General features: G+C 46.7%; 1 protein-coding gene across 1 annotated transcript in view; it reads left to right on the top strand.

Annotated features, from left to right (window-relative positions):
• MED13 (mediator complex subunit 13) overlaps positions 1 to 24,283 on the top strand; it is a 1,760,496-nt gene that overhangs the window by 1,672,647 nt on the left and 63,566 nt on the right. The window contains exon 28 of the mRNA XM_069615091.1: positions 3,065 to 3,238. Coding sequence (XP_069471192.1) covers positions 3,065 to 3,238 — 174 coding nt within the window. The remainder of the gene's footprint in view (positions 1 to 3,064; positions 3,239 to 24,283) is intronic.

Genomic DNA, 24,283 nt, shown 5'->3' with positions numbered 1-24,283 from the left:
TTTTAAGTGCCATATATTTTCTTTGTGTACTTTATGTTTAAGTGTGAGGGCCAGACATCCTGTGTTGCAGCGTTTCCCTTTAGTTTTGATAGGCAAGTAAATCCTCGGCAGAGTAGGGATAGTGAGGTGTTTAATAATTGTAATTTAATAAAATGGCATGTTTTGAACAATCAAACAAAAGTGTGCTCGCCTCATATTGCAGACCCCTTACACAGCCGACCGTAAGAAACCTAAAACCTGCCACTTCTGGGTACCTCTCACTGAAATCGGCAGCTGAAAATCAAACCCCTATAGACGACCCAACAAGACATCCTGGAAAATCTGTGTCCGAGGTGTAACAAAGCATCAGTTTGCCTGTCCTCCATAGAGCAACATTAGTAACCAGTCCCTTGGTCTCCTACCTACATTCCACTCAACTTTAGTAATCAAACTTAGGTTGTGTATCCTGACCCCCACAAGGGTAGCCTTGGGTCTGGAAGAAAGGAGAACTCTTATCTCTGGTAAAATTGTTGTAGAAAAAGATTGAAACTATAATCACCGCCCAGTCCATTGAATTCTTCCTAAAGAGAAATAATCATACTGGTGAAAAACATTGTGTGGCTCTTGAGATATAATACTACCGGTTATGTTCATTTTGCAGGCCTAAAATAAATGGCTGTGTTTTTATACTTGATGGTCTAAATTGACTTACTGTGTGCCATACTGTGTAGACACATTTGGGGGCCCTGATCTCACTCATTCTCTCCTGGGAATAAGCCTTGACTGCTCCCCATTGCTACCTTGATTAGGTTTTGGCTAACCTCAGAGTTCTCGGTTTACTAGAACTAATGTCGCCTACTAAAATCTGTCCACCAGGCCAGATTCTAGAAATCCATCTTAAGTGACCATAACCGGTAGGGGTGACAACCCCACACCATTAAGGAGATATTAAAGTTTACTTACCTTTTTATAGGCCTCTCAAAATCCACTTGACCACTAGCATAATTGAATCATTTTTAGTAAGGTTAAACACCATTTTCATGGTACTAGATCCTGTGGTCGAGTGTCCCTTCTGAAATGTGTATACATTAATTGCATTCTGTCCTCCCCTGCCCTCAACATTGCAAAAATGCACCAAGTTCATTCCAATTACCTGGAAGTCAATCTGTGGCAGTCTGCCTTTCAAGCATTATGATGAATGGTTGTCTGGAGGTTGAGCTCTGGCGCAGCTCTGAGGTGTATATGTCCTGAGAACCAAGTAGCCTCCCTTCCTGGTTGTCAACCTGTTTGCACTTTTTTCAAGACGAGATAACAGAGGAGTGGCCACTGAGACCTGTAATAAGTTGGCACAGAAAAGGATATGTGGCTTGGAACTGGTGTGGTACAATAAAGATCTTACAACAGTCAGTATGCCATAATACTCCACATCAGATCCTTCAATTTCCACACTGCAACTTGCTTGATCAGGTTTTTGTCTGCCATTCAACCTGCATGGGATTAATTGGATTTTGTATGAGTCTTATTTCATTCATAATGGGTCAGAAAAATGAATTGCTAGGTTTAAGTATCATCAGAATTTTCATACTTCAACCCAACTGGGTCAGGATTGGTAGCTGAAGCTCTGGTGTTGAAGGTAAAAAGCATTGAGAGGAGTTTGAAAAATGAACATACTGTCAGTAACAGAGTAGTTTAATGCCTTTCTGAAGTTGAGGGCACGGTGCTGGGAGAGAGGGGCAGAAGCTCAGAATGAGGCCTGGGTAGTAAGGGTGGATGTGTTCAAGGGCAAAGGCATGCTGGACATAGCTGCTGGCAATGGTCTAGGTGGCACCGCCCAGACCCTGATCAAGTCAGACTTTTATTTTTTCAGGACAGATCAGAATTTAGGTGCTGGGGAGGAGGGGCAGCTCTATTGGAGGCCTGTGCCTGTGGTATCCTCAGCTGTAGTGACCACAGTGCACACAGCCCCTCCCATAGGAAAGGGGCAAAGTAGCCCAATGTTTAGCATCAAAATGGATGTTAATTGTTGCCCTGCAAGTATAGGTCTCTAAGAGACCGCAGACTCCCTGTGCATTTATTTTCATGATTGGCTGTGCTTCAGTTTTCATGAGTGTGTTTTGTGTGAATAGGCCTTGGCCTGTAGCCCCTTCTGTATGTTTCTGCCACCACTGTTTTGCAATAAAGCACAAATAGTTAATGTGTGGTTGTATTGTGTGGTGCAAAGGAATGACTTCAAAATAACACTTGTACTGTTACTCGTTAATATAATTCTGCATCAGTTTGGAACCAAACAAATTCTTTCTGATAACATCCTGCATTATTTTGCATGCATTTGTTTAATAAACCCAAACACTGACTCACTCTGACTCTCTAATCCTAACTTAGATTTTTTCTAATCTTAACTCGAACCAGAAAGCTATTGCAAAATCTAATCCTGTCGCCCAAGTTTATTATAACCCTCAATAGCCTTGATTAATGGTACTGACATGTTGGTTACATTGTACTCTGTGTGCTCTTTGCAATTGTTTCAATGTGTCCAGGGGGAGGAAACTATTGAAAAGGCACATTCAAATTAATGGTAATGTTTCTTCATGCATTGGCATGTTTTTTTCAATGACAAAAGATTAGGTTCGTGGGTCAAGTTAATCTCTTTTGTGTAGAGTAGATAATCTAAGACACTAACTGCAGGTCTGCCAGGATTTTAAAGATTTTCTGAGGTCTACTGTACCTGAATAATGAATTATTAGCTTCACAGAAAAGATTCCTATTAAATCCTACTCAAGAAATTTTACACACATATATGGCCTATACTGTTTAACACCACGCTGTCATCCTAAGAGGAGTTCATGACGGCTCAGCTACGTCCATCTATAGGTAAGCCACACAGAACTTGAAGCAAACTGTTGCCTAGCTGTGGTTCTACCTGATCACTAATCATAGGTGAGACAAACGGCCCGAACCGTACGTTCTAGCTTTACAAGATAATTTGTTTTGTTTGTTGGGCTTAAATAATCATACTGTGCAACCCACTACTTCAGTATTCCTAACAAGTATAGCCATGAACCTTTAGCAATTTGACTATTCACAGGGTCAAGGAACAGATCGGCTGCTTTCAACAGAGTCTCATGATGAAGTAACAAATATTCTTCAGCAACCACTGGCCCTTGGATACTTTGTATCAACTGCCAAAGCAGGACCCCTCCCTGACTGGTTTTGGTCCGCCTGCCCTCAAGCTCAAAATCAGTGTCCTCTGTTTCTTAAGGTATGTTATCGTACATTCTAATGCTACATTGTCTTTTTAACTAACTAAATTGGAAGCAGGTGCTGAAAAACCAGTTTCCAAATGATTTTACTGTAAGTGCCATTAGTACAGTAGTAATTTTCCACTGGCCTGGAATCTTTATACTTTCCGTTGTGCATGTGCAGTGTTGCATGATTTCAGATGGACCATAGTATGACATTTCATAGCATATTAATGTGAATTTATTACATTACAGAGATGAAAATAAAATGTTTTGCCTGAGTGGGTACCTGGCATCACACAGTGAGCAGGAACTACTTCTGGGAATAAGGAGCCATTAAATTGCATGGCGCAAATCACAGTTACACACAGGAAACAAACTATATTTTTGTGTCTACTAAATACGACTCGTGTTTTAAATGTTGTAACTTCACGTACATTCCAAAATGTGCAGAATTATTATAACATAGGACTGTTTGTTTTGCTCCAGTTGGCCTGAGGGACCAAAGGTAGAAGCTTGCATCAATTTACCAGTTTCTACTAGCGTACAACCAGGAGCAAAAAAAGTTGCCAGCAATTTCAGTACCTGCATTACACATTTTAAATCCATTTGTATTGGGGTAAAATCGGATTGAGAGACCAGATCAAGTGGTAAAGTTTACAGAATCTGATATACTTTTCAATATGGACCAGGGTACCGTTGCACTGTAAATTGTATTGTGTTGTACTGGTAGGTATGCCGATGCCTCGCCATTACCTGACAGCATAGTGCTGGTCTGGTTCCTATGTGTTTGTTTGGAATGTGGTGGAAGGTAATGTTGAACCTAGTACAATCAGAGTGGATGGTTTTATTGTTTTGTAACCAGTTACAAGGCTGCATGGTTTTCTAGTTGGAAATGTGCTTTTGATTTCAGGGCACACTGTCACTTAAAAACGTAGTAAGTTAGCAAAGCATCATAGAATGATAATGGGACACGGGCCATCAAATAATCATAGGCATCCCATGATGAGACCATACATCTTTGGAGGAAATGGCAAAGCAGAATAGGACGATAAAATGCAGTATACAGTATATCAATAATAAACCAGAATGGACTGGTCCACACAAGCTGTCTAGTTTTCACTCAAAAGGATGCCCCTTCTATGCATAAATAGCCCAATGAAAAGGGTGACGCAAGACAAATACCTCAAAGCTTGAACACGCATGTGCCCCACTCCTGAATTTAGAACTGCTGAAATACTCCTGGAGCTTGTGGCACCTTTGGACACACTTGCCCTAAAACAACCACTAAAAAGGCTGTTAAATGCTTTTAACATGTCTTTATAACCAAGAAATAAGAGACTTAAAAGTTCCTTGCTAAAATAACAAAACCAGAAGACAGACAAACTTCTATAATACCCTCTTGCAAGTGCAAATTTACCATTGAACTAGAAAAATAGCGTCATTCCGTGATCCCATAATTGCAGCTTACAGTAAGACCCCTAAAGTTTTCAATATCTGAAAATAATGCAATTCCCTTCCCCCAAATTATCTTGCGTTTTCCTACACCTTAATTTCAGATGTACCTGAAATCCAGCGTTACCACGGTTATAAAAAGTGATTCCTTTGCTGCCAGTGCCTCTCTAATGTATTACACCAGAAAAAAATAGACACTGGTAACCATAGATTTAAAGACAAAACATTGAATAATAATACACCATGACATCGGTATGCAAATTCAATAATTTTAGTTAGATATGTAGCATCAGGGTTGGACTATTTATTATTTATAAGCATTTATATAGATATATAGACTAGATGGTTTCTATATTACAATTCCATTTACTGCACATTTCTTAATCCATCCCTTGGTTCACAGGATGACAATTTTCTTAAAGTTTTTATTACACCATTATGTATCCTAATAATTAGAAGAATCGGCCAAATCATGCATTTTTTGTTTTATCCGGCAAGATGACGCCCTCAATGCGTGTTTCTTCAGGGCCTTAAACGCATTGTGGAACAAAGAAAATAAATATAAATATTGGAGGCAAAAGAGTTAATTAGTAAATATTATTTAAGTACTGTATTGTTAAGCAGTCTTAAGTGCCCCTACCCTTTTGCCAATATCAGCTTCTACATTTCTTAATGATCCTCTGCATCAATGAGAGATGACACATTTCTCAGTGCTGCTCTCAATTGTGAGAATCCATGTTGAAAATGAATAGGGCACCCCATGTTGATCACAGAACCATTCTTTAATGGATCATATAACTATTTTTAAGGGTTTTCATGAATAATTACCTACATTTTGATCTTATGTTTCTTCTATATTATTGGATAAGTGTCTCCATAAATCATTCTTCAAATTGTTTCTATATAAGTGTAACTATTATCAATGGATTATTCCCTTTGTGGCCTCAACATAGATTGCTGCTTATGAGTTAAGCATATTGAATGGTAGGGATTTTATCATGAAATAATTTTAATTTTAAAACTGAACATTTTAAACCACATAACGATTGTCTCTAAGAATTATTTACACATTCAATGTGCACCCGAAATTAACAGATTGCAAGTTTCCTCAGTTGTCATATCCGGTTGTCCCTTTATCAAGAATTAGGAATTGCCTGTTGGTAGAAATGTTTTAAATGAAAATGGATCAGCTTTTTTCATATGTGAAACTGATTGATTTCTTTATATTAAAGTTTCTAGTTTTGATGTTTGTACTGAAGATTAATTCCTGTTTTATCTCTTGTGTGGGCTGCGTAGGTAATGGCATCCGCATATGAAGCAGGCATCATTACTGTGCTCAGTTATGCTTTGGAGTTGACCAATCCGCATTGATACTACTGGTTGGCCTGATATTATTAAACATAATAGGCTAATTTACTTCTGAACTGGGGCAGCCATCTTAGATGTATAACTTTGAAGTAGAGAAATTGTGAAAGTACAGATTTCCTTGGATTACTAAACTTTTCAATTACCATCAGATTTTATTTGAGAAATTCTTCAAAAAATAGGTGAAAACTACTTGAAAATCTGGGGTCCTTTTGAACTGGGCCCTTCCAAATTTGCTAACTTGAAATTCAGGAATAGTAAAAGAACAAATGTCCTTGAAATGGTGCAGCGATCGTTGTGTGTAAAGAAATATTAAATGAATTGTTGAATCTGACAATTAACATTCAGCTGACTTGTGTTCTTGTCTTATTACTGTATATTTGTTATAATTGAACTCTCCCTAATATTCTTAATAGCACTAATGTTGATAATGTCATTTTATAACACTAATTAAAGATGGGCGTATGTTTTTATTTATTTATTACTTTTATATAGCGCGCAGGCAGCCCAGGGGCATTGTGGCGCTGTTACTTGTAGGGAAACTTAGTTACAGGTACAGGTTGTGCCATGGGTTACAGTAAGGCAAGATCCTGTGTTAAGCGATAAGGAGTATCATACACCATAATACATCAACACCATAGTACATCATACATGTTAGTCATGAAGGTTTAAACATGTGGGTTTGGTTAGGTGAACAAGGTAGTTTTCATGGCTTTGCGGAAGGCAATTAATGAGGGTTCAGCTCGCAGAGGTGGGCAGGGTGTTCCAATGTAAAGCAGCAAGGTAGGGGAAGCTGGCGCCACCTGCTCTAGCTCTTTTTACCCTGGGTACGGAGAGCATATTGGCATAGGGTGTCCTGGTAGGTCTAGTGGAGGCGGCCGGGTGGATTCTCTGGGATAGGTACGCTGGGGCTGAGAGGTGGATGCATTTGTGGGTGATGCTTAACGCTTTGAATAAAATCCTTTCCTTTATGGGGAGCCAGTGGGATGCTTTTCTGGCAGCAGTGATGTGTTCTGTCTTGGCAATGCCTTGTGCAGCACGCAGGGCGCTGTTCTGAATTACTTGCAGCTTCTCGAGGTTTTTGTTAGAGGTCCCTAGAAAGAGAACATTACACTAGTCTAGCCGGGAACCAGTTATGGCTCTGGCTATGTTGGTGCAAGTGTCTTTGGACAGAAACGGCCTGATTGCGTTGAGGAGTTTTGCATGGTAAGCCGCAGAGGAGGCGATTGCATTTACTTGTCTTATCATGGACAAGTTGGAGTCAAGATAGACCACTAGTGTTTTTACTGTGTCCAGTACTGGGATTCTGATTGAGTCAATGATAAAGTGACTAAACTGGGCGTCAAGTTTCTTGAGGGTGTCTGGGGAACCTACGAGTAGGAGCTCAGTTTTGTCGGAGTTAAGGCAAAGGCCGTTGATGGCCATCCACATTTGAATTGTGTTATATATGTTGTTGAGAGTTGCGCAGTCAGTGTCATAGTCACCTGTTAATGTGAGAAGGATCTGAGTGTCGTCGGCGTAGTTGGTGTATGAGATGCCCATGGCGTCGAGGATGAGGATGAGGAAGAGGGGGCGGGTAAAGATGTTGTATAGGGTAGGGGAAAGGCAGGAGCCTTGGGGCACACCACATAGCATGATGGTGGGTGACGCAGTGGCTAGGTCAGAGAAGACCTGCATGGTTCTGCCTTGGAGGAAGGAGGTGATCCATGTGGTAGCTTCTTGGGAGAAGTTGGCTGTGGAGGTGAGGTGATGGCAAAGGATGTCGTGATCTACAAGATCGAAAGCTGCAGAGAGGCCGAGGAGGAGGAGCAGGACAGGTTTGCCTTGGTCCCTTGCGTCATCCATTTGGTTTTTGAGGTCGAGTAGGGCGGTTTCTGTCCCGTGTCTAGGCCTAAAGCCAGATTGTCTTAGTCCTAGGAGGTTATGCTCTTCGAGGAAGTGCTGGACCTGCAGGTAGGCTGCCTTGTCTAGAATCTTGAGGAATGGGACTGTGGTTATGGGGCGGTAGTTGTTAGGGGGGGTGGGGTCAAGTGTCGGTTTTTTTATGAGAGGTCGGACCCATGCTTCCTTGAGGCATGAGTGGACTTTCCCCGTGGTGAAGGAAGCATTGACGAAGGCTGTTAGGAAAGGGGCAAGGGTGTCTGCGCAGTCTTTGATGATGGAGGCGGGGCAGGGGTCTCCTTTGCAATTGGATGGTTTGATATTTTTCATGATGTTGATCATGTCTTTCTCCTGAATGGTTTTGAGTGAGAAGGTAGGGGGGGGCCTCTGTGGCTGAGGAGAGGGGGGGATTGGTGGGGGAGTAGGGAGGTAGGGAGCGCTAGTTTGGTATTCAGAATTTTGGTTTGGAGAGAGCTGATCTTGTTTCGCATGGCTGTTTGGATGTCATCGCACCATGCTTTATCTTTGGTGAAGTTTTGGTTGGTGGGTGTAGGGGTCTCAAGTTCCCTGAATATGGTGAACATTTCCTTGAAGTTTGATTTGGCCTCAGAGATTCTATCTTCAAAGGATTTGGCTTTGGCTTGGATGATGGCTTTCTTATAATCATTTGCAAGGGATTTGAAGTTGAGTTTGTCTTTATCATCACGGGATGATTGCCATTGGGCTAATGCTGCTCGTTTGTCAGTGCGCAATTTGAGGAGGTCTTGGGTGAACCAGGCATTGGTGTGGCTGGTAGGTTTGGTTTTGCGCGGTTTAAGTGGGGCGATAGCATTGATTGCTGCCGAGATAGCAGAGTCGTAATTCTTGGCAAGAGTTTCTGGGTCGTTGGAGAAGGGGGGTCTAAAGGCAGGTCCCTGTAGGAAGGGTAAGAGTCTTTCTTTGGTTAGTTGGCAGCCACTTCTTGTGAGGGCTGGTGGTAAGGGTTGGGGGAGGGGGGATGGGGTGGCGGTGGGGATGTTGAAGGTGATGGTGTGGTGGTCGGACCACGGGGTGGGGGTATTGCCTGTGACTGTGAGGGGGCAATTGTGTTGGGCTATCCAGTCTAATGATCTACCTAGGGCATGAGTGGGGTCTGTGATGGTGTTGGTGAATCCTAGAGTGGCTAGAGCTGCGTCAAGTGATTTGGCAGCAGGGTCTTTGGTGTCATTTAAGCCTAGGTTGATGTCACCGAGGAGAATGGCTTTGGATGACTTTTTTAGGTTGTCAGCCAGGGGGTGGATGAGGGAGGCCTGAAAGTCTCCCAAGGGGCCTGGTGGCCGATAGATGAGGTGTAGGGTGATGGTGCAGTGGTGTGATATAGTGAGTTTCAATTGAAGGTAGTCACTGTTATTGTTGATAGTTTTGTCTACTTTTCTGATGGTGATCGAGTCTTTGGCTATGAGGGCAACACCGCCTCCTGTGGTCAGGCGATCTTGTCTCGTGATGGCATAGCCTTGTGTGAGAGCGAGGGATAGAGCAGGGCCTGAGGCTTCATGTAGCCAGGTCTCAGTGACCATTAGAAGATCTAGATCTAGGGTGGTGATGAGGTTGTGGATGTCTAGGGCGTGAGCATTGATGGATCGGGGGTTGATGAGGGCACATTTGAGGTGGGGTTCAGGGGTGGCATTGGTGGTAATGGATCGCATGGTTGTGGTAGAGGAATTGCACATTGCGGTATTCACAATCAAAGTAGTGGCGGGCACATTTTCTGGGGTCCTAGACACAGGTAAAGTAGCATTTGCATCAGTGGTTAGCAAGGTTGTGGTAGAAGAATTGCACATTGCGGTATTTACATTCAAATTAGTGGGGGGCACATTTTCGATAGTCTTAGCCATTGTTCCAGTTGCATTATGGTCAGGGCCTTGCATACTGTGTGGGCACGGGGTCATGGTGTGGCACAGCCTATGGGATTTATGAGTTGTTGGGGGAGGAACGTTAAGGCTGGTGGGTGGCTTCAGGGATCTGGATTGCAGGCGTGTGTTGCGAACGTCTGCGGGCATAGGTTTTGAGAGCAGTGCACATGTGAGGGTGCGGGCACGCAGACGCTGAAGTCTGGAGGCGAGTGTTTTGAGTAGCTCAGGAGTTAGGGACTCCTTACCTTGTACATCGGGCAGGGTTCCACGGCAAACGGCAGACTTCGAGCAGCGAAGAGCTGCAAAGAGTAGTGCAGGCCTTGTCCTCTGGCCTTCTCGTCGCGGCTTCGCCTGGCGGCTCACTCCCTCTCCCTTTAAAGCGGGGGGGAGGAGCCGGCAGGGCTGGGGGCTGATTTGGGGCTGCTGGCGGGAAGGGAAGCAGTTTTGGCAGCAATTTTGAAAGATGCTTCCTCCCAAGTTGCTTTCGTGCATATTCCCGACATGGCAACCAGGCCTTCCATGGGGAGGGGAACAGCTGTGTGCACGGAGCATGTTGCGGCTGGGGCACCGAAGGCGATGTTCATGTGTATACTGTAGGCACATATCACTTACAAATTGTCATTCGTTACCATCTGCGACTAAGGGAGGAGGGGGGGCATGAAACCTCTCCATAATTTATCAGAATTGCAACATCATTCTTAAATAGTTGATTATTGTAGACATTTCCTGAAACAATATGTAATGTTCTTCGGGTTTGCATCTTTGTATGAAAAATATATATCTGTTACACAATTTAGTGATAATTTGTTTAACATAGCACTCATGTTTTAAACAATTATGTTCGTTATCCTTGTTCAAACATTTGGAACTAGTTCTCAAGGAAAAAAATAGAACATCCTTCCTGTTGCATTATTCTAAGTTCTTTGTCTCCTCCTCTTTCTTGATTAAGAATCCTTTCAATCCAAAACTATCTTATTTGGGTTATTTTCCCTTTAACATGTTTTACTCTTACGTCCCGTCCCCTTTCCTCCATACTGTATGGGCATCCGTTCCAAGGGACGGGAGACTGAACCTTTTTCACCAGAAAAAACCACCTTCCTGTTTAAATTTAGAGGTGCGCGGCCCAGGGAGCATGCAATGCCCTGACTCCGCCCTCCGGCGCCACACCTCAGTCCCCTTTTCCGCGTCGACGGGAACGTGCTGAATTCACCAGCGCTCCTGGGTTTGGCTTCGGCCATGTAATTCCACACGTGGATACTTCGTCTCTTTTTTGTCTTTCAGATACTCGATCCTCAGGCGTCACGCTCCTCCCCGGCGCATGTCGACTTCTACAGGGTTCAGCAGGTATCCATCCTGCAACAGGCTCTTCCCAACTTCAGGCCCTCTGCCTACATTGCCTTGGCCCAGACCACGGTTGGCAGTCCTGTTCGGTGTGTGACTCGCTGTCCTCGAAGGCGCTGAAGAACAGACTAGCCAGGTGGAGGGAGCTCTTCCAGAAGTCGCCTCCAGAGGATCTCAAGAACTTCGTGAAGCATCGGACCAGGCCCAAGGTAGGGCCGATTTTTTTCCAGCACACCCTGTAAGGGAGACTCCTTCCCAGGGACTCTCGCGCGCGGGAGGTACCGGCCAGGTCCTTCCACCGGCACATGCACCGAGGCTGCATGTACCGGCCAGGTCCTTCCACCGGCACATGCACCGAGGCTGCTACAGCTACCGGCCCTCGGGTCGAGGGGTCCTCGGATCATCTCGGACCCAGTGTCGAGGGACCAGAAGGTTCTTGTACTGGGCCTATGCCCGAGGGGCTCCGCCAACTTACCGGCGCAATGGCAGAGGGTCTACGCCCTAATACCGACAATACGTCAGAGGGGGTACCTAAACGGGTAGGCCCAGTGATCCACACGCGAGAGTCTTGGACGAGGCCGGACCCAGCGGGCTGGGCAACACGTCGCAGGCACGTGGCAGGCAGCTTGACAAAATGGCCGCCGCACCAGACAGGAACACCCTTCCGCCATTCCACGAATTCAAAAAACGAGTGTCAAGGTGGGACTGGTCGCAACCAGGTACGCGCCCTACAGTCTACCCTTCATATGCGCAGGGCAACTTTCCCATGCGTCCATACGGACTGGGTATGCAGCGGCTCCAGCAGTCCCCCGCTGCCCCGTCGGTACCCCATACCACCTCTTCAGCCAGTCAGGAGGTGCTCTTCGACAAATTCCTCGGCCTCAAGCGGTCTCCGCAGATGGGGGTTATCATCAAGGACGCAGTCGGAAGTCCTCCCCGCCATGCTAACGGCACCACAGACTCCTGAATCGGGCTCGCTGACCCCAGTGCAGCCGCCGCCTCCTCCGGCTCCACAGCCAACTCCGCAACCTCCGCCGCCTCCTGAGGCTGTGGTCGCTGTACCCAGCCTCCAGTGCCATCTATCCTTCCTCCACAAGATCCTCCAGATATGCAGGACACGGACGAGGAGGTGGATCTGGACACGCCATCTTCAGCCAGGATCTTCCATGAACGTCTTGCTGGCCTGGCAGAGTACCTGGGCCTCCATCAACCTGAGGTTGAACAGCCAGCAGAGGAGGTTCTGGCTGAAGTCCTCACTAGAGCCCCTCTGCCAACACAGGGATTCCATTGCAAACCGATAGTCTCCATGGCCAAGAAGGGTTGGCTCAAGCCCCACTCAGTCCAGCCAGCCAACCGACGCCAAGTACAGGCAGATGGTGGGGGACACACTCTTGCTCTTGACCCACCCTCAGCCACACTCCTCGGTGATCGCTGCGGCATCACTTTACCCCAACCCTCAGTCCTCAGCCTCCTCCTATGCTGCGCTGTTGGGCAAGGAGATGATCTTGGAGGCTTACGGCAAGAATATCTACTCCAGTGCCTCCTTGCACCTGCGTCAGGCCAACGCAGATGCCATGCTACAATATGGCGGGAAATTGCAGACTTCCTCCCGGAACTCACCTCCCAATGCCAATCATGCTTTAAGGCGGGGCTAGCGGAGGCTAAGCTTGTGGCGCATGAATGACCTCATGGGATCCACCGTGGCGCATATCGATACCTCGGGCTGTGCCATCTGCAATGCCACGGACATGAGGCGCACGGCCTGGCTCCGGGCGATGAAGTTAAATCCGGACATCCAGGAGCGCATTCTAGATCTGCCGATCGAGGGGGCGACCTCTTCCACTCCTCAACGGACAAAGAGCTGGACAAAAAAAACAGCTCACAAACGGCAAAGTCTTTATCCATCCTTACAAAGACCACGCCCAAATCTTACACCCAATCTCAGCAGCGCTTGGAGAAGGGTCGTACATATGGAGGGTTCCACGGCTTCCAGGAACGCAGATCCAGGCAGCCGGACCGCTCGCCGTCTCAGAACCGGTGCAAACAACAAATAGGGAGTGGGGGGGTAAGGCCTTTTTCCAGTCCCCCTCCTCAGCCTCTGAGGGAAAGAAGGCATGACACGGCCCTTCGGGTCCACGTGTCTCCGGTGGGGGCAGGCTTGCTCTCCATGCACACTTCTGGCGTCAGAATTTCACGGACCCCTGGATCCTCTCCCTAGTATCCACAGGGTACTGCCTACCCATCCCAGCCTCTCCTCCCTTCTCCCCTCCACTCCCACAGATTTGGACAGCAACTCTTCTGGCGGAGATCCGGTTGCTGGTAGAGAGCCAGGCAGTGGAGGAAGTTCCAGCCTCCCAGCGAGGCTTTGGCTTCTATCCAGGATTTTTGCCATTCAGAAGAACCAGGCGGGCCTGAGAGTTGTGCTGGACCTTTCCACCCTCAACCTCTCCTTACCCCTGCAAAAATTCAAGATGGTTACGCCAGCCTTTATAGCGGAGACATTGGACAAGGGACACTGGATGTGCTCCATAGACCTGACGGACGCGTACCTTCACGTCCCGATCTGGCAGCCCCATCGTTCTTTCCTACGGTTCAGGATCATGGGCTCCCATTTCCAATACAAGTTCCTCCCATTTGGCCTCAACTCAGCCCCCAGGGCCCTCGTCAGAGAGCAGGGCCTCCACATCTACTTATACCTCGTCGACTGGCTCGTCAGGGCTACATCGCCGGAGGCGGTTCACCACTCCTCCCATGCCCTTATGAACACACTGCACGATCTGGGTTTCTCGCTCAACTTCAAGAAGTCGCAGCTGCAGCCTACACAGACTGACATTCCTGGGACTTATTTGGGACACGTGCTTCGAGAGGATCTTCCCGTCTGAGGTCAAAATCTCAGCCATCAAGAAGGCCACCGCCCACTTCCTCAGCAGAGGGGTGACCTTGGCATGGCGGTACCAACACCTCCTGGGTCTACTGGCGGCAGTCTTGTTAGCCGTGCCGCACATTGACTAAGGATGAGAAGGATTCAGCTGCACTTTGCAGCCTCATGGAGTCCGTAGCGGGGCTCTCAATCCGAAATGATCCGTGTTCCTCCATCTTTCCACCTGGACCTAACTTAGTGGTTCAGGGACTGCAACCTTTGGACAGGCAAGCCCTTCCGGCTGCTCTCTCCGCAGGCCACCATCACAACAGACTACCCGCTCGAGGGCTGGGGAGCAACCCTGGAAGATCTCTCGGTCCACGGCACCTGGACTCGACAGGAGCTGGAATACCACATCAATTGGTTGGAGCTGAACGCCATCTGGCTAGCGTTCAGAGCATTCCTCCCACTTCTCAAGGGCAAGGTTGGCCTCATCCAGAGAGACAACTCGACCAGCATGTGCTACGTCAACTAGCAGGGAGGCACCAGATTCCCGCCTCTGTGCAGACTGGCGATCAGCATGTGGGAATGGGTCTTTGTGGAAAACAAAATTTTCCTCTCGGCAGTCCACCTCCCAGGGGAATCCAACCTGGAGGCAGACAAGCTCAGCAGGCTGGGAGCGGACAATTACGAGTGGCAGCTAAACAACCTCGTTATTCAGATTTTCAACAAGTGGGGTCACCCCCAAGTGGATCTCTTTGCCACCTGGCAGAACAAGAAGTGCCCCCAGTTCACATCCTGGCAGGGTCATGGCCCCGGCTCTCTGGGCGACTCATTTCACCTTCAGTGGACTGGCATGAAGGCCTACGCCTTTCCGCCCACTCCCCTGATCCACAGGGTAATTTGCAAGATCAAGGAGTCACATCGACTCATCATTCTGATTGCTACATGGTGGCCAGCCAGACCATGGTTTTCGGAGCTCCTCAGCCTCTCAGAAGTGCCTCCGATACACCTCCCGATGGGCCCAGCACATCTTCTGGCACAGCAGGGGGGCAGGATCATCCAACCCGCGCCAGGGAAACTAGCCCTCACGGCGTGGTACCTGAGCAGGTAAACCTTCGGCACCTTAGCCTCTCACAGGCCAATCTGGAAATCATACATGGCGCCAGGAACAAAGTCACCAGGGCCCAGTACAAGAGCAAATGGACCAGGTTCTGCCACTGGGCAGACTCAAGGGAATTGAACCCTTGGCCTGCAATTTTGGACAATGTGCTCTCCTTTTCAGCACACCTCGCTCATTCGGACGTACAGGTCGACACCTCCCATACATACCTCGCAGCCATTGGGGCTTACAGAAAGGCATCTTTTCTTCCTCCGACCCTAAAACACCAGACTGGTCAGCCTAGGCTCTACCCGCCCGTCAAGAGACTGCACCCTCTGTGAGACCTTAATATAGTCTTGGGCACCCTGCCACATAAGCCATTCAAACCAATGGCATCCGTGGACATTAGGCTGGTCACCATCAGACGGCCTTACTAGTTGTTCTTACCTTGGCTCGCAGAGTCAGCGAGATTCAGGCGCTGGTCGCCTCTGAGCCATATACCACCTTTCACAGCGACAAGGTAGTCATGCGGAAGCACCCAGCATTTCTGCCCAAGGTTCCATCTGCGTTTCACTTGAACAAGGAAATGGTCCTTCCTACGTTCTTTCCTGATCCCAAGGACGAAGCACAGAGAGTGCTGCACTGCCTGGATGTCAGGCGTGCCCTAAAATTCTACTTGGACAGGACCAAAGGCTACCGCAAGTAGGACGCCCGGTTTGTCACTTTTGGCAGCTCGAGGCCAGACTATCAGGCCTCTAAGGCTTCCATGTCCCGCTGGATGGTCTCTGCCATTAAAGAAGCGTATGAGGGCCAGCACAAGCTGCTCCCGGCAAACATGCATGCCCACGCAGCTAGGGCCAAGGCAACGGCCATCGCATTTCAGCGCCATGTCCCTTGGCAAGTCATAAGCAGGGCGGCCACTTGGGCCTCTCCCTCGGCTTTCTGCAAGCATTACTGTTTGGATGCCGGCTCTAGATATGATGCGGCTTTTGGACAGGCGGTTCTCAGGAACCTTTTTGCTTAAGGAGTGTCTCCTCTTCACCCTGGGGCTACAATAAGTTTTAATCGCCCATACAGTATGGAGGAAAAGTGACGGGACATAAGAGTAATTAGTTACTAACGTACTCCTAGTCCATAGTCCCCTTGCCTCCATACGTCACACCACCCCCCCTAATAATTCGAGTGTTATTAGGCAATGTTAAATCTATTGTCGACGCATCAATGGGGACTGAGGTGTGGCGCTGGAGGGCAGAGTCAGGGCAACGCATGCTCACTGGGCCACGCGCCTCTAAATTTAAAGGAGAAGAATGTTTTTCTGATGAAAAAGGTTGTCTCCCGTCCCTTGGGAGGGACGCCCATACAGTATGGAGGAAAGGGGACTGTGGACTAAGAGTACGTTGGTCACTACGGTGAGTAACTTATAATTTATCTCTGCGCCCTGATACCCTTGGATCTGGCGCGCATTATAAATAATCAAATAAATAAACTTCAGAAAGTCAGGACATGGTGTTAAAATAAAAGAAAAAGGTTTGAGTCCATAGAATATGGAGGGAACGTTGCTAAGAGAGAACTCTCCTGACACTACAGTGATGGACAAACAATCCTGTTAAAGGGCAAAAAAAAAATGTAACCCACCAGTTTACCATTCCAACAGATGCATCGCAAGCTGGTTGATGGGTGCCTTGACTAGAGCTGAAAGCACAGGGAACATGGACAAAACAGCAGTCTTCGCAACACAAATATGCTAAAACTGCTGGCAATTATAATGGCCCAGTGCATATTCCAACTTCTTCTTTCAAACAAGAGCCTGCTTATCAAGGAGAACACCACAGCCATGCTTTACATATACTTGGCTAGACGCACTCAAAAACCCTCTTTTCTTGCACAGCATATTGGGCATGGTCTCCAATACACAGGATCCCTCTGACCTACAGGATATATGATATGATGGGTTATTTATAACGCGCTTAATACCCAGAGGTTTCTAAGCGCGGACCCGGGGATCGAACCTGTGTTGCTCCGTGTCGTGTTGCCTCAAAAGTGAGCACTTTGCCCCTGAGCTATCCTCCCAAGACAATAATGACTCTTCTTGCAAAGTAGAGGAGAACATGCCACAATCCACAAAGACCTTTCATAATCAGATGCTTGGCCTCACTTCCAAGGAGCCGCAACAGGAGTCTGAGATTGACATCTTGGCCTTGAGAACATCCGGTAGGTCAGGATTGCCCATTCAAAGTGGTGTCTTGTCTGGGCATGTCAAATATGTCAAACTGCTGTCTGTGCAGCTGTTGGGCAAGATTGTATGCAGTACCCTTTGGGTGCACTACAATAACCCTGACCTCCTGGCAATAGCGACCCAACCTTTGGTATAAGTCTGAGCTACACAGGTTGGTAGTGTGGCTGAGCAGCCAGGCTTAAAGAGGGGTCAATGTGAGCAGTAATGTTGTGTCAGAGTTTTTCACAATAGTTAACCAAATAAACACTTATATTCAAGGTTTCTTGATAAAACAATTATTAATTTATTTCTCAGTTATATAAGCCTTCATCAGAAAGGGAGCAAACACATGTAACACTTAAATATACTTCAAAAACACACTTGGTCTCTGTTAATCAGATGACACCCATTGGGGATGGCACACACTCTTCCTACACCATAGGGTGACTTAAAAAGCTAGGACACTGTGGACATTGATTAATCACTGGTACATTTAGAGCAATACTGAGGTTGGTGAAAAAAAAATAGAGTAACAAAACAAAGGTTAACAAATCATTCATAAACGGGTAAGTACTTTTAAACGCCTTCCAAAGCAGAGTAAATTAACCCTTTCCTGGATGAAAGGCCAAAGCACAAGGCAAGGGGTAAAGAGGAGTCTCTCAGGGAGCCAGGACAGCCAATGTTAATTGCACAATGTCAAGGGGAGGTAAAGATCTTCTTTTGCAGGTAGGTAAAAAGTCTTGCACAATGTTTGTAGACATGTTTGTAAAAAATGGCACACTTGAAGGGCCACAAACTCGGAGACTTGGGAGGGGCAAAGCATTAGCAACTCTGCAAGGTAACCAAGACAGGTGTCAACTGAGAGCAAGCAAGGCTACACAACAAGAGGTAAGTTCTTAGACTTTACAGTACCGCTGTAAATGGTTCCAACTGGCTTCTGTTCCTGTGCAGCTCTGCGGATCCTGTTGTTCCTGAGCCTCGGGGGTGGGGACTAGAGGGAGGACGTCTGGGGACTCCTGCTCTGCAATGGGAAGGTCAGCAGCAACAATGGGCAAACTTCAATTCAGCGGTTCTTCAGTGTTTCAGCTCCTCGCGTCTGACAGCAAATAGCAACACAGCGGTTCTCTGGTACCACTTCAGGCTTTCCTTGCTTCTGGGGTCCAGCACTCTGTTGAGGTGGCTCAGGCTTGGTCAGTCCTGTAACAGGGGAGCCTGGAGGATCTTCCCAGCCCTCGGGTCTGACTTAAAAGCAACGCACACAATCTGGTGTTCCTCTCGCTGGCTCTTTGGTTCCAGCATCAGCAGCAGTGGAAATGCAACCAGCTTTGAAAGGATGTCCGGACGGGCTTACTTTGGAGTTGATTGGTCCCACCAACTCAAAGGGGGAAGTCGTCCTTGTAGGGCTTCTCTAGTCGAGGTGAATTAGGAGCTTCAGCACAGTAGCAGGGCTTCACTGGGCAAACCAACGGTCCAGGAGTTGCAGCAGGCATCTCTTCCAAGTTCTTCTTCGGATTCCGTAGTCCAGTGGTTGACTCTGCCTTCCAAGCCAAAAAGTCCTGCCTTTTATGCAGCTTTCTCCCATTTACTCCAGCCTAGCTGCCAATCACCCAGCAGGGTGGCTGTCCTTGCTGGACAGCCAGCCGGCCAATCGCCTTTTGGGTGCATTCCTGTAACCAAGGGGATTAAGCACAGGGATTTTCGGGCACCTCCCTCACTTCCTGCCCCTGCCAGACATACTGGAGCCAGAGGCGGGCTTCACTCATGAATCCCGCCAAAGACAAAACGAACAAAGGGACCAAACCTGGTTTGGCGCGCAGAGTAAATCAAGAAGGACCTTCCCAACAAGAAATGACGAAAAAACACTGGGACCATTTTGACAAAATGGGCACTCATGGGTGCCTTACCGTGGCTGCGAACGCAGCCCGCAGTAAAACGCACACTGGTAGTAAAAAGTGAACCACTGCCACCAGCCATTAATTGTAGGAAGGGTAACATAGAAATGTTACATGAAAAGCTAGACAAAGGGGATATTAAGTAACCCCTCCAGCACCTTATGGTAAGATAATGTGTCCTGGGTCTAGAAAGTTACAAAATGTAAGTAAAGTCAATTTCACTTCACTGCTCTTGGAAACGGTAGTTTAACCAAGGTAAGTTATTTAAACCTTTGGGAAATCTAAGCGACTTCCCTGTGCCACTGCGCTGAAGGTGCTGTCTGACGCAATGTAAAGATGATTCCTATGGAGTTTGTCAGACTCCAAAGTCAAAAGAAACACGGAGAATAAATCTCATTAAAATTAAATGAGATCAAAAGTCCTAAAGTCCAGCAACAGAGCTGGGGGTCTCTAAGGTAGAAGGGAATTGACACATTTCTGAGAATTCTCCCTAACAGCAGCCTACTAATCAGACACTGAACTCCCAACACAGGCCTCTTCCGTCAGAAAAGCGATCTCGCATCACATCAGCAACCACTCTCTGCAGTGTTAACATCAGCCTCTCTATGCTTCTAGCACTCCCTGCTTTTCAGCAACATTGCTCAACAGAGGAGAAGCTGCTATGCTTACAAGAGTAGGATTTACTCAAACGCTTTACTTCAGACAGGCCAATGCCGATGTTCTTAGCTGCTGCCAACCCGAAGCTCAAGAGATCACCATTTATCAGGCTTGCCTTCTGCAAATGTCTGATCTTGAGGCAAAGATTAATGTGCAATATCTTTTGGATCGTTATACAAAGAATGGGTGTCCCCCTTCATCGCTGACAGAGGGGAAATAACAGACATCTATCCTGTCAAGAGGAACTAACCTAAAAATACATACATTTTCAGCAGACTCATGAAAATGCAGGAAGAAAAAGCCTCCGACAGACCCAAATTCAAAGACATTTGAATAAAAATACTTTTTATTTAATCAATTGGTAAAAGGCATATTAAATCTATGAAGACCAATCCTGTGTAATATGTCTTTTTTAATGTGAGCAAAAGTGCATATAGATTAAAGTGCTGCATTTGTAGTAGCTCTTAATACATATTGGGTCTAACTAATCTGAATAAAGTGCATTTAAGCTAAAAATGCTACTAATGCCTTAGAGCAGACGTACTGGAAAGGTCTACAACCCACCTGCACAGTTGGGAAGCCAGGTCGCCGCGTTCGAGTGAAGGGGATCACGCGAGAAAGGAGGTCGTTATTCACAAGTGTGCCTGTGTGGAGTGATTTCAGGCTGTACACATGAAACATTCCAACCTTTATTGCATTATTAAACCACAATTATAAAAAAAATTAGTAATGGGGTGCTATACTTCAACTACACTAGCCTAAAGACCAAGAATTCGATTGAGTGGTCAGGCCTAGCAATGTGCATTACATAACATTGGTAGTTTCAACGGGAAATAGCTTCAAACTGGACTCCAGTTGATTCCCGTCTTTTTCAGGACAAAAGCCGTCCCCTAAAGGTCTGCGTAATATAAATGGATTCAAGTGCAACAAATTGTATAAATAAGCATAGGACAGACGGAGAATTGAATCAATATTTGTCATGCCTGTAAAAACAAAGAAAAAGAAAGTGACACATTAAAATTGGGTCTGAATGAGACTACACTAACAAGCTTACTCCATTTGCAAAAGTACAGAGGAACATAGGTGTATGGTGGGAGAATCATGAATACCATAGTCTCGACCGAAAGGGCTGAAACTGACGTCATGTGATTGCTTCCAAAGACCTATCAGCCAAAAACCTGTGCAGACCCCAATTAGTAAATCTGTGGAGACAGAATACAAGGACATGTGTTTAGACTGGGAACAATGTTCCCTAGTGTCTAGCCGTGAAGTGAAATGACTGCATATGCTCTAGCGGCTAAGTCGCCTGGCTCATTCTAACCATAAATTGAATAGTCCAAAGCTCACCTGTATTAGATGCTCAAATTTGGTCATTTGTGGTGAACACGAAGAAGGGATGCCTTCGATAGAATTATCATCTAGGTCTAGAAGATCCTGAGATCCCATTGGACCTCAATGGATGCCATGGTGCCACACTGCACTCGCAGTCCTGCATACCAATGGAAAGACAAAGAGGAAAACCATGTTTCGAATGGATTGTGTCCTACCACGTATTCCTCATCTTAGATATTTCCTTACCTTTGGGTTTCGCCTCAGAATTTTTTTTCTCTTTCTCCAGCAGAGGGAGCTCCACTCGAGGCTGCGGCGTCGATGTCCCTCGGCGGCATCCATCGAGTATCGAAGTCATCCCTCGTATAAGAGCCTCGAGCGTGCCCGTTGGCCTCAGTTCTGTTTTTCCGTTAGCTTCGCTTCGGATCGAGTAAAACGGCGCTTCAGTATTTCGTGACAAAAAGCAATGTCGTTGTCTTCGAACCCTTCCACGCCGAAGACAGGCTTTAAAAAATGCCTAAGATGTGGAAAGAAAATGTCTTTGACGGATCCACATAAGAACTGTCTATGGTGCCTCGGCCCGACCACCGTATGGAAGACTGTGGTTCGTGCCAGTCGATGACCCAGAAAGCCCTAAAAGAGCGCAGAGGTAAACTGGCGATGGGGGAGGGTGTTTCGAAGCCCACTTTAAAAAAGAAAGACTCGGACGAGTCTTCGAAATCTCATCGTAAAAGACATTTGAGAAGTAGATCGAGGAAATCTTCTGAGAAGACAAAGAAAAGACGGCATCAATCTCCCTCATCCTCTTCGACATCTTCGGAAGAGGTTATCACATGTCCATCCAAACATGACTCTCCAAGGAAATGGGAAGCCTTCCCAGTATCCATGTTAAAACATTTTGAGAACGCGGTCCAGACCCCCTCAAAAATAGCTAAGGAAGACCATGCTCCTGCTCACAAAAAAGGTGACGGAGGAAGGTTCAAAACAAGAAAGGCTCATAAAAAGACGTCGAACGTCATCGAGGGATTCTTCTCGATCACCTCGTAAGACAGATCCTTCAGTGCATAAATCGAAGGCAGAGGGAAACAAAATGGCGTTGAAAGATCATACGCCATCGAAGTCGACATCAACGCCGTCGAAGACTTCAGAGCTCCTCGAGTCGACAACTCACCCGAAGGAAGCTACGTCGAGCTCATGCTCCGCGAAGGTTCCTTCGGCAATGTCGAAAGAGGTAATTAAAACTCCGGCGCCATCGACGTTTTCGTCGACGCCCAAATCTTTAATAAGAGAAAGAACAGCAATGCCTAAAAAGATTTTACATCCTGAGAATCGACATGAGTTTTTCAAGACCATGTCCTTCATCTATGAAGGAGAATCAGAACAAGAGGAAGTAACCTCTGCTGGTGTTAGATATGGAACAAGATCTGTCCCAGAGGAATTAATTGATCCTCAATCAAGAATTAAAGATTTGCAAGAATGTTTGCAAACAGCAAGTGGCCTGGATACTTCTCCAGAGTATGAATTTGACAAACCAGACCCATCAGAACAGGTGGATATGAGTTCTAGAAGACTCATGAGCAGAGTTACAGAATTTTTGGGGTGGGGTAGAAGTTCACCAGTCAGTCATGATGATGACATGACAGATATATTATCTGGAACACCCCAACAAGACCCCATTTTACCCTTTCACATTGCATTACAAAGAAGGGTTAGTTCTGCATGGGAACATTCTGAAGCCATAGGTGCAGTGAATAGAAAGTTTGTGGCAAAATGTAGACCTTGTACATCTGATCCGGAATACCTCAGTAAACCTCCATCTCCGGAAAGCTTAGTAGTACAGGCAGCCACTTCCACAAAACATGCGGCATACCCTACAATCCCTCCAGATAGGGACGATAAAAAAGTGGATGCATGGTCCAGGAAAATCTTTACATCGGGTAGTATGGCTTTGAAGTCTACTAATGTAACCTGTACTTTAGCAAGGTTCACTTATACCCTGTGAGACTGTATGTCAGCGGCAGCTGAACACATCCCAGAAGGCGAAGAACGTGATGGCTTTCTAGCTATTATAAGGGATGGAAAGGAGGCTTCGGGAGAATGCCTTCAATCAGGACTGGACACAGCTGACAGCATCAGCAGGTCCATGGCAACTAGCACAGTGCTACGCAGATTTGCGTGGTTAAGAAAATCTGGGTTTTCTCCTGATGTGCAATCCAGTCTTCTTAATATGCCCTTTGATGGCTCAAGGTTGTTCGGTAGCAAGGCAGATGAAAGTTTGGAGAAGCTACAGACCTCCAAAGTGGCAGCAAAGTCTCTAAGTGGCGCTATAAGACAACCTCAGCAACGCCCCTACACAGGCTCATATTCCTGGAGGGGTCGTCCTTTTCGCTATTATTCCTCAATTGGGAGAGGAAGAGGACAGGTCAATTAAAGAGGTCAAAGAAAATTTCCTCGGGGAAGAGGAAAAGGTGCTAGATCAGCCCCAGCAATGGCATCTGTACCATCAGCCGCTGCTGCAGCTGCCACAAAACCACTCTGAGGTTTTGACCCACAAGACCCTGGTGGGAGGCAGGATCTCATAGCATCTGAAAGAATGGCGGGGCATTACTTCAGATGCTTGGGCACTGGAAACAGTATCCCAAGGTTACTGCCTTCCTTTTCTAAAGAAACCTCAGAATCATTCTCCGAAATACAACTCTGCCAAGCATCCGGATCCGCTCCTGTTGCAGGAAGTTTTAACCCTGCTACAGAAAGGTTCAATCGAACATGTACCTGTAGCGGAGAGGAACAAGGGTTGGTATTCCCCATACTTCCTTGTTCCAAAGAAAGACGGAGGACTGAGACCCATCTTGGACTTGAGAAACTTGAACAAGTTCCTAAGGAAGGACAAATTCAAGATGTTCACACTTTCTCAGATCTTTCAGGCTCTCCAACTCCAGGACTGGTTGGTATTATTGGACCTTCAGGATGCTTACTTTCATGTGCCAATCCATCTCAAGCACAGAAAGTACCTGAGGTTTGCGATTGGCAATTCTCACTATCAGTTTCGAGTTCTGCCATTCGGGTTGACCTCCGC

This window comes from Ambystoma mexicanum, chromosome 9 (assembly GCF_040938575.1).
Source record: "Ambystoma mexicanum isolate Mex_15411 chromosome 9, UKY_AmexF1_1, whole genome shotgun sequence".
NCBI classification, from domain to species: domain Eukaryota; kingdom Metazoa; phylum Chordata; class Amphibia; order Caudata; family Ambystomatidae; genus Ambystoma; species Ambystoma mexicanum.
The sequence above is the reverse complement of the archived record's forward strand: the minus strand, read 5'-3'. Positions and strand labels throughout refer to the sequence as shown.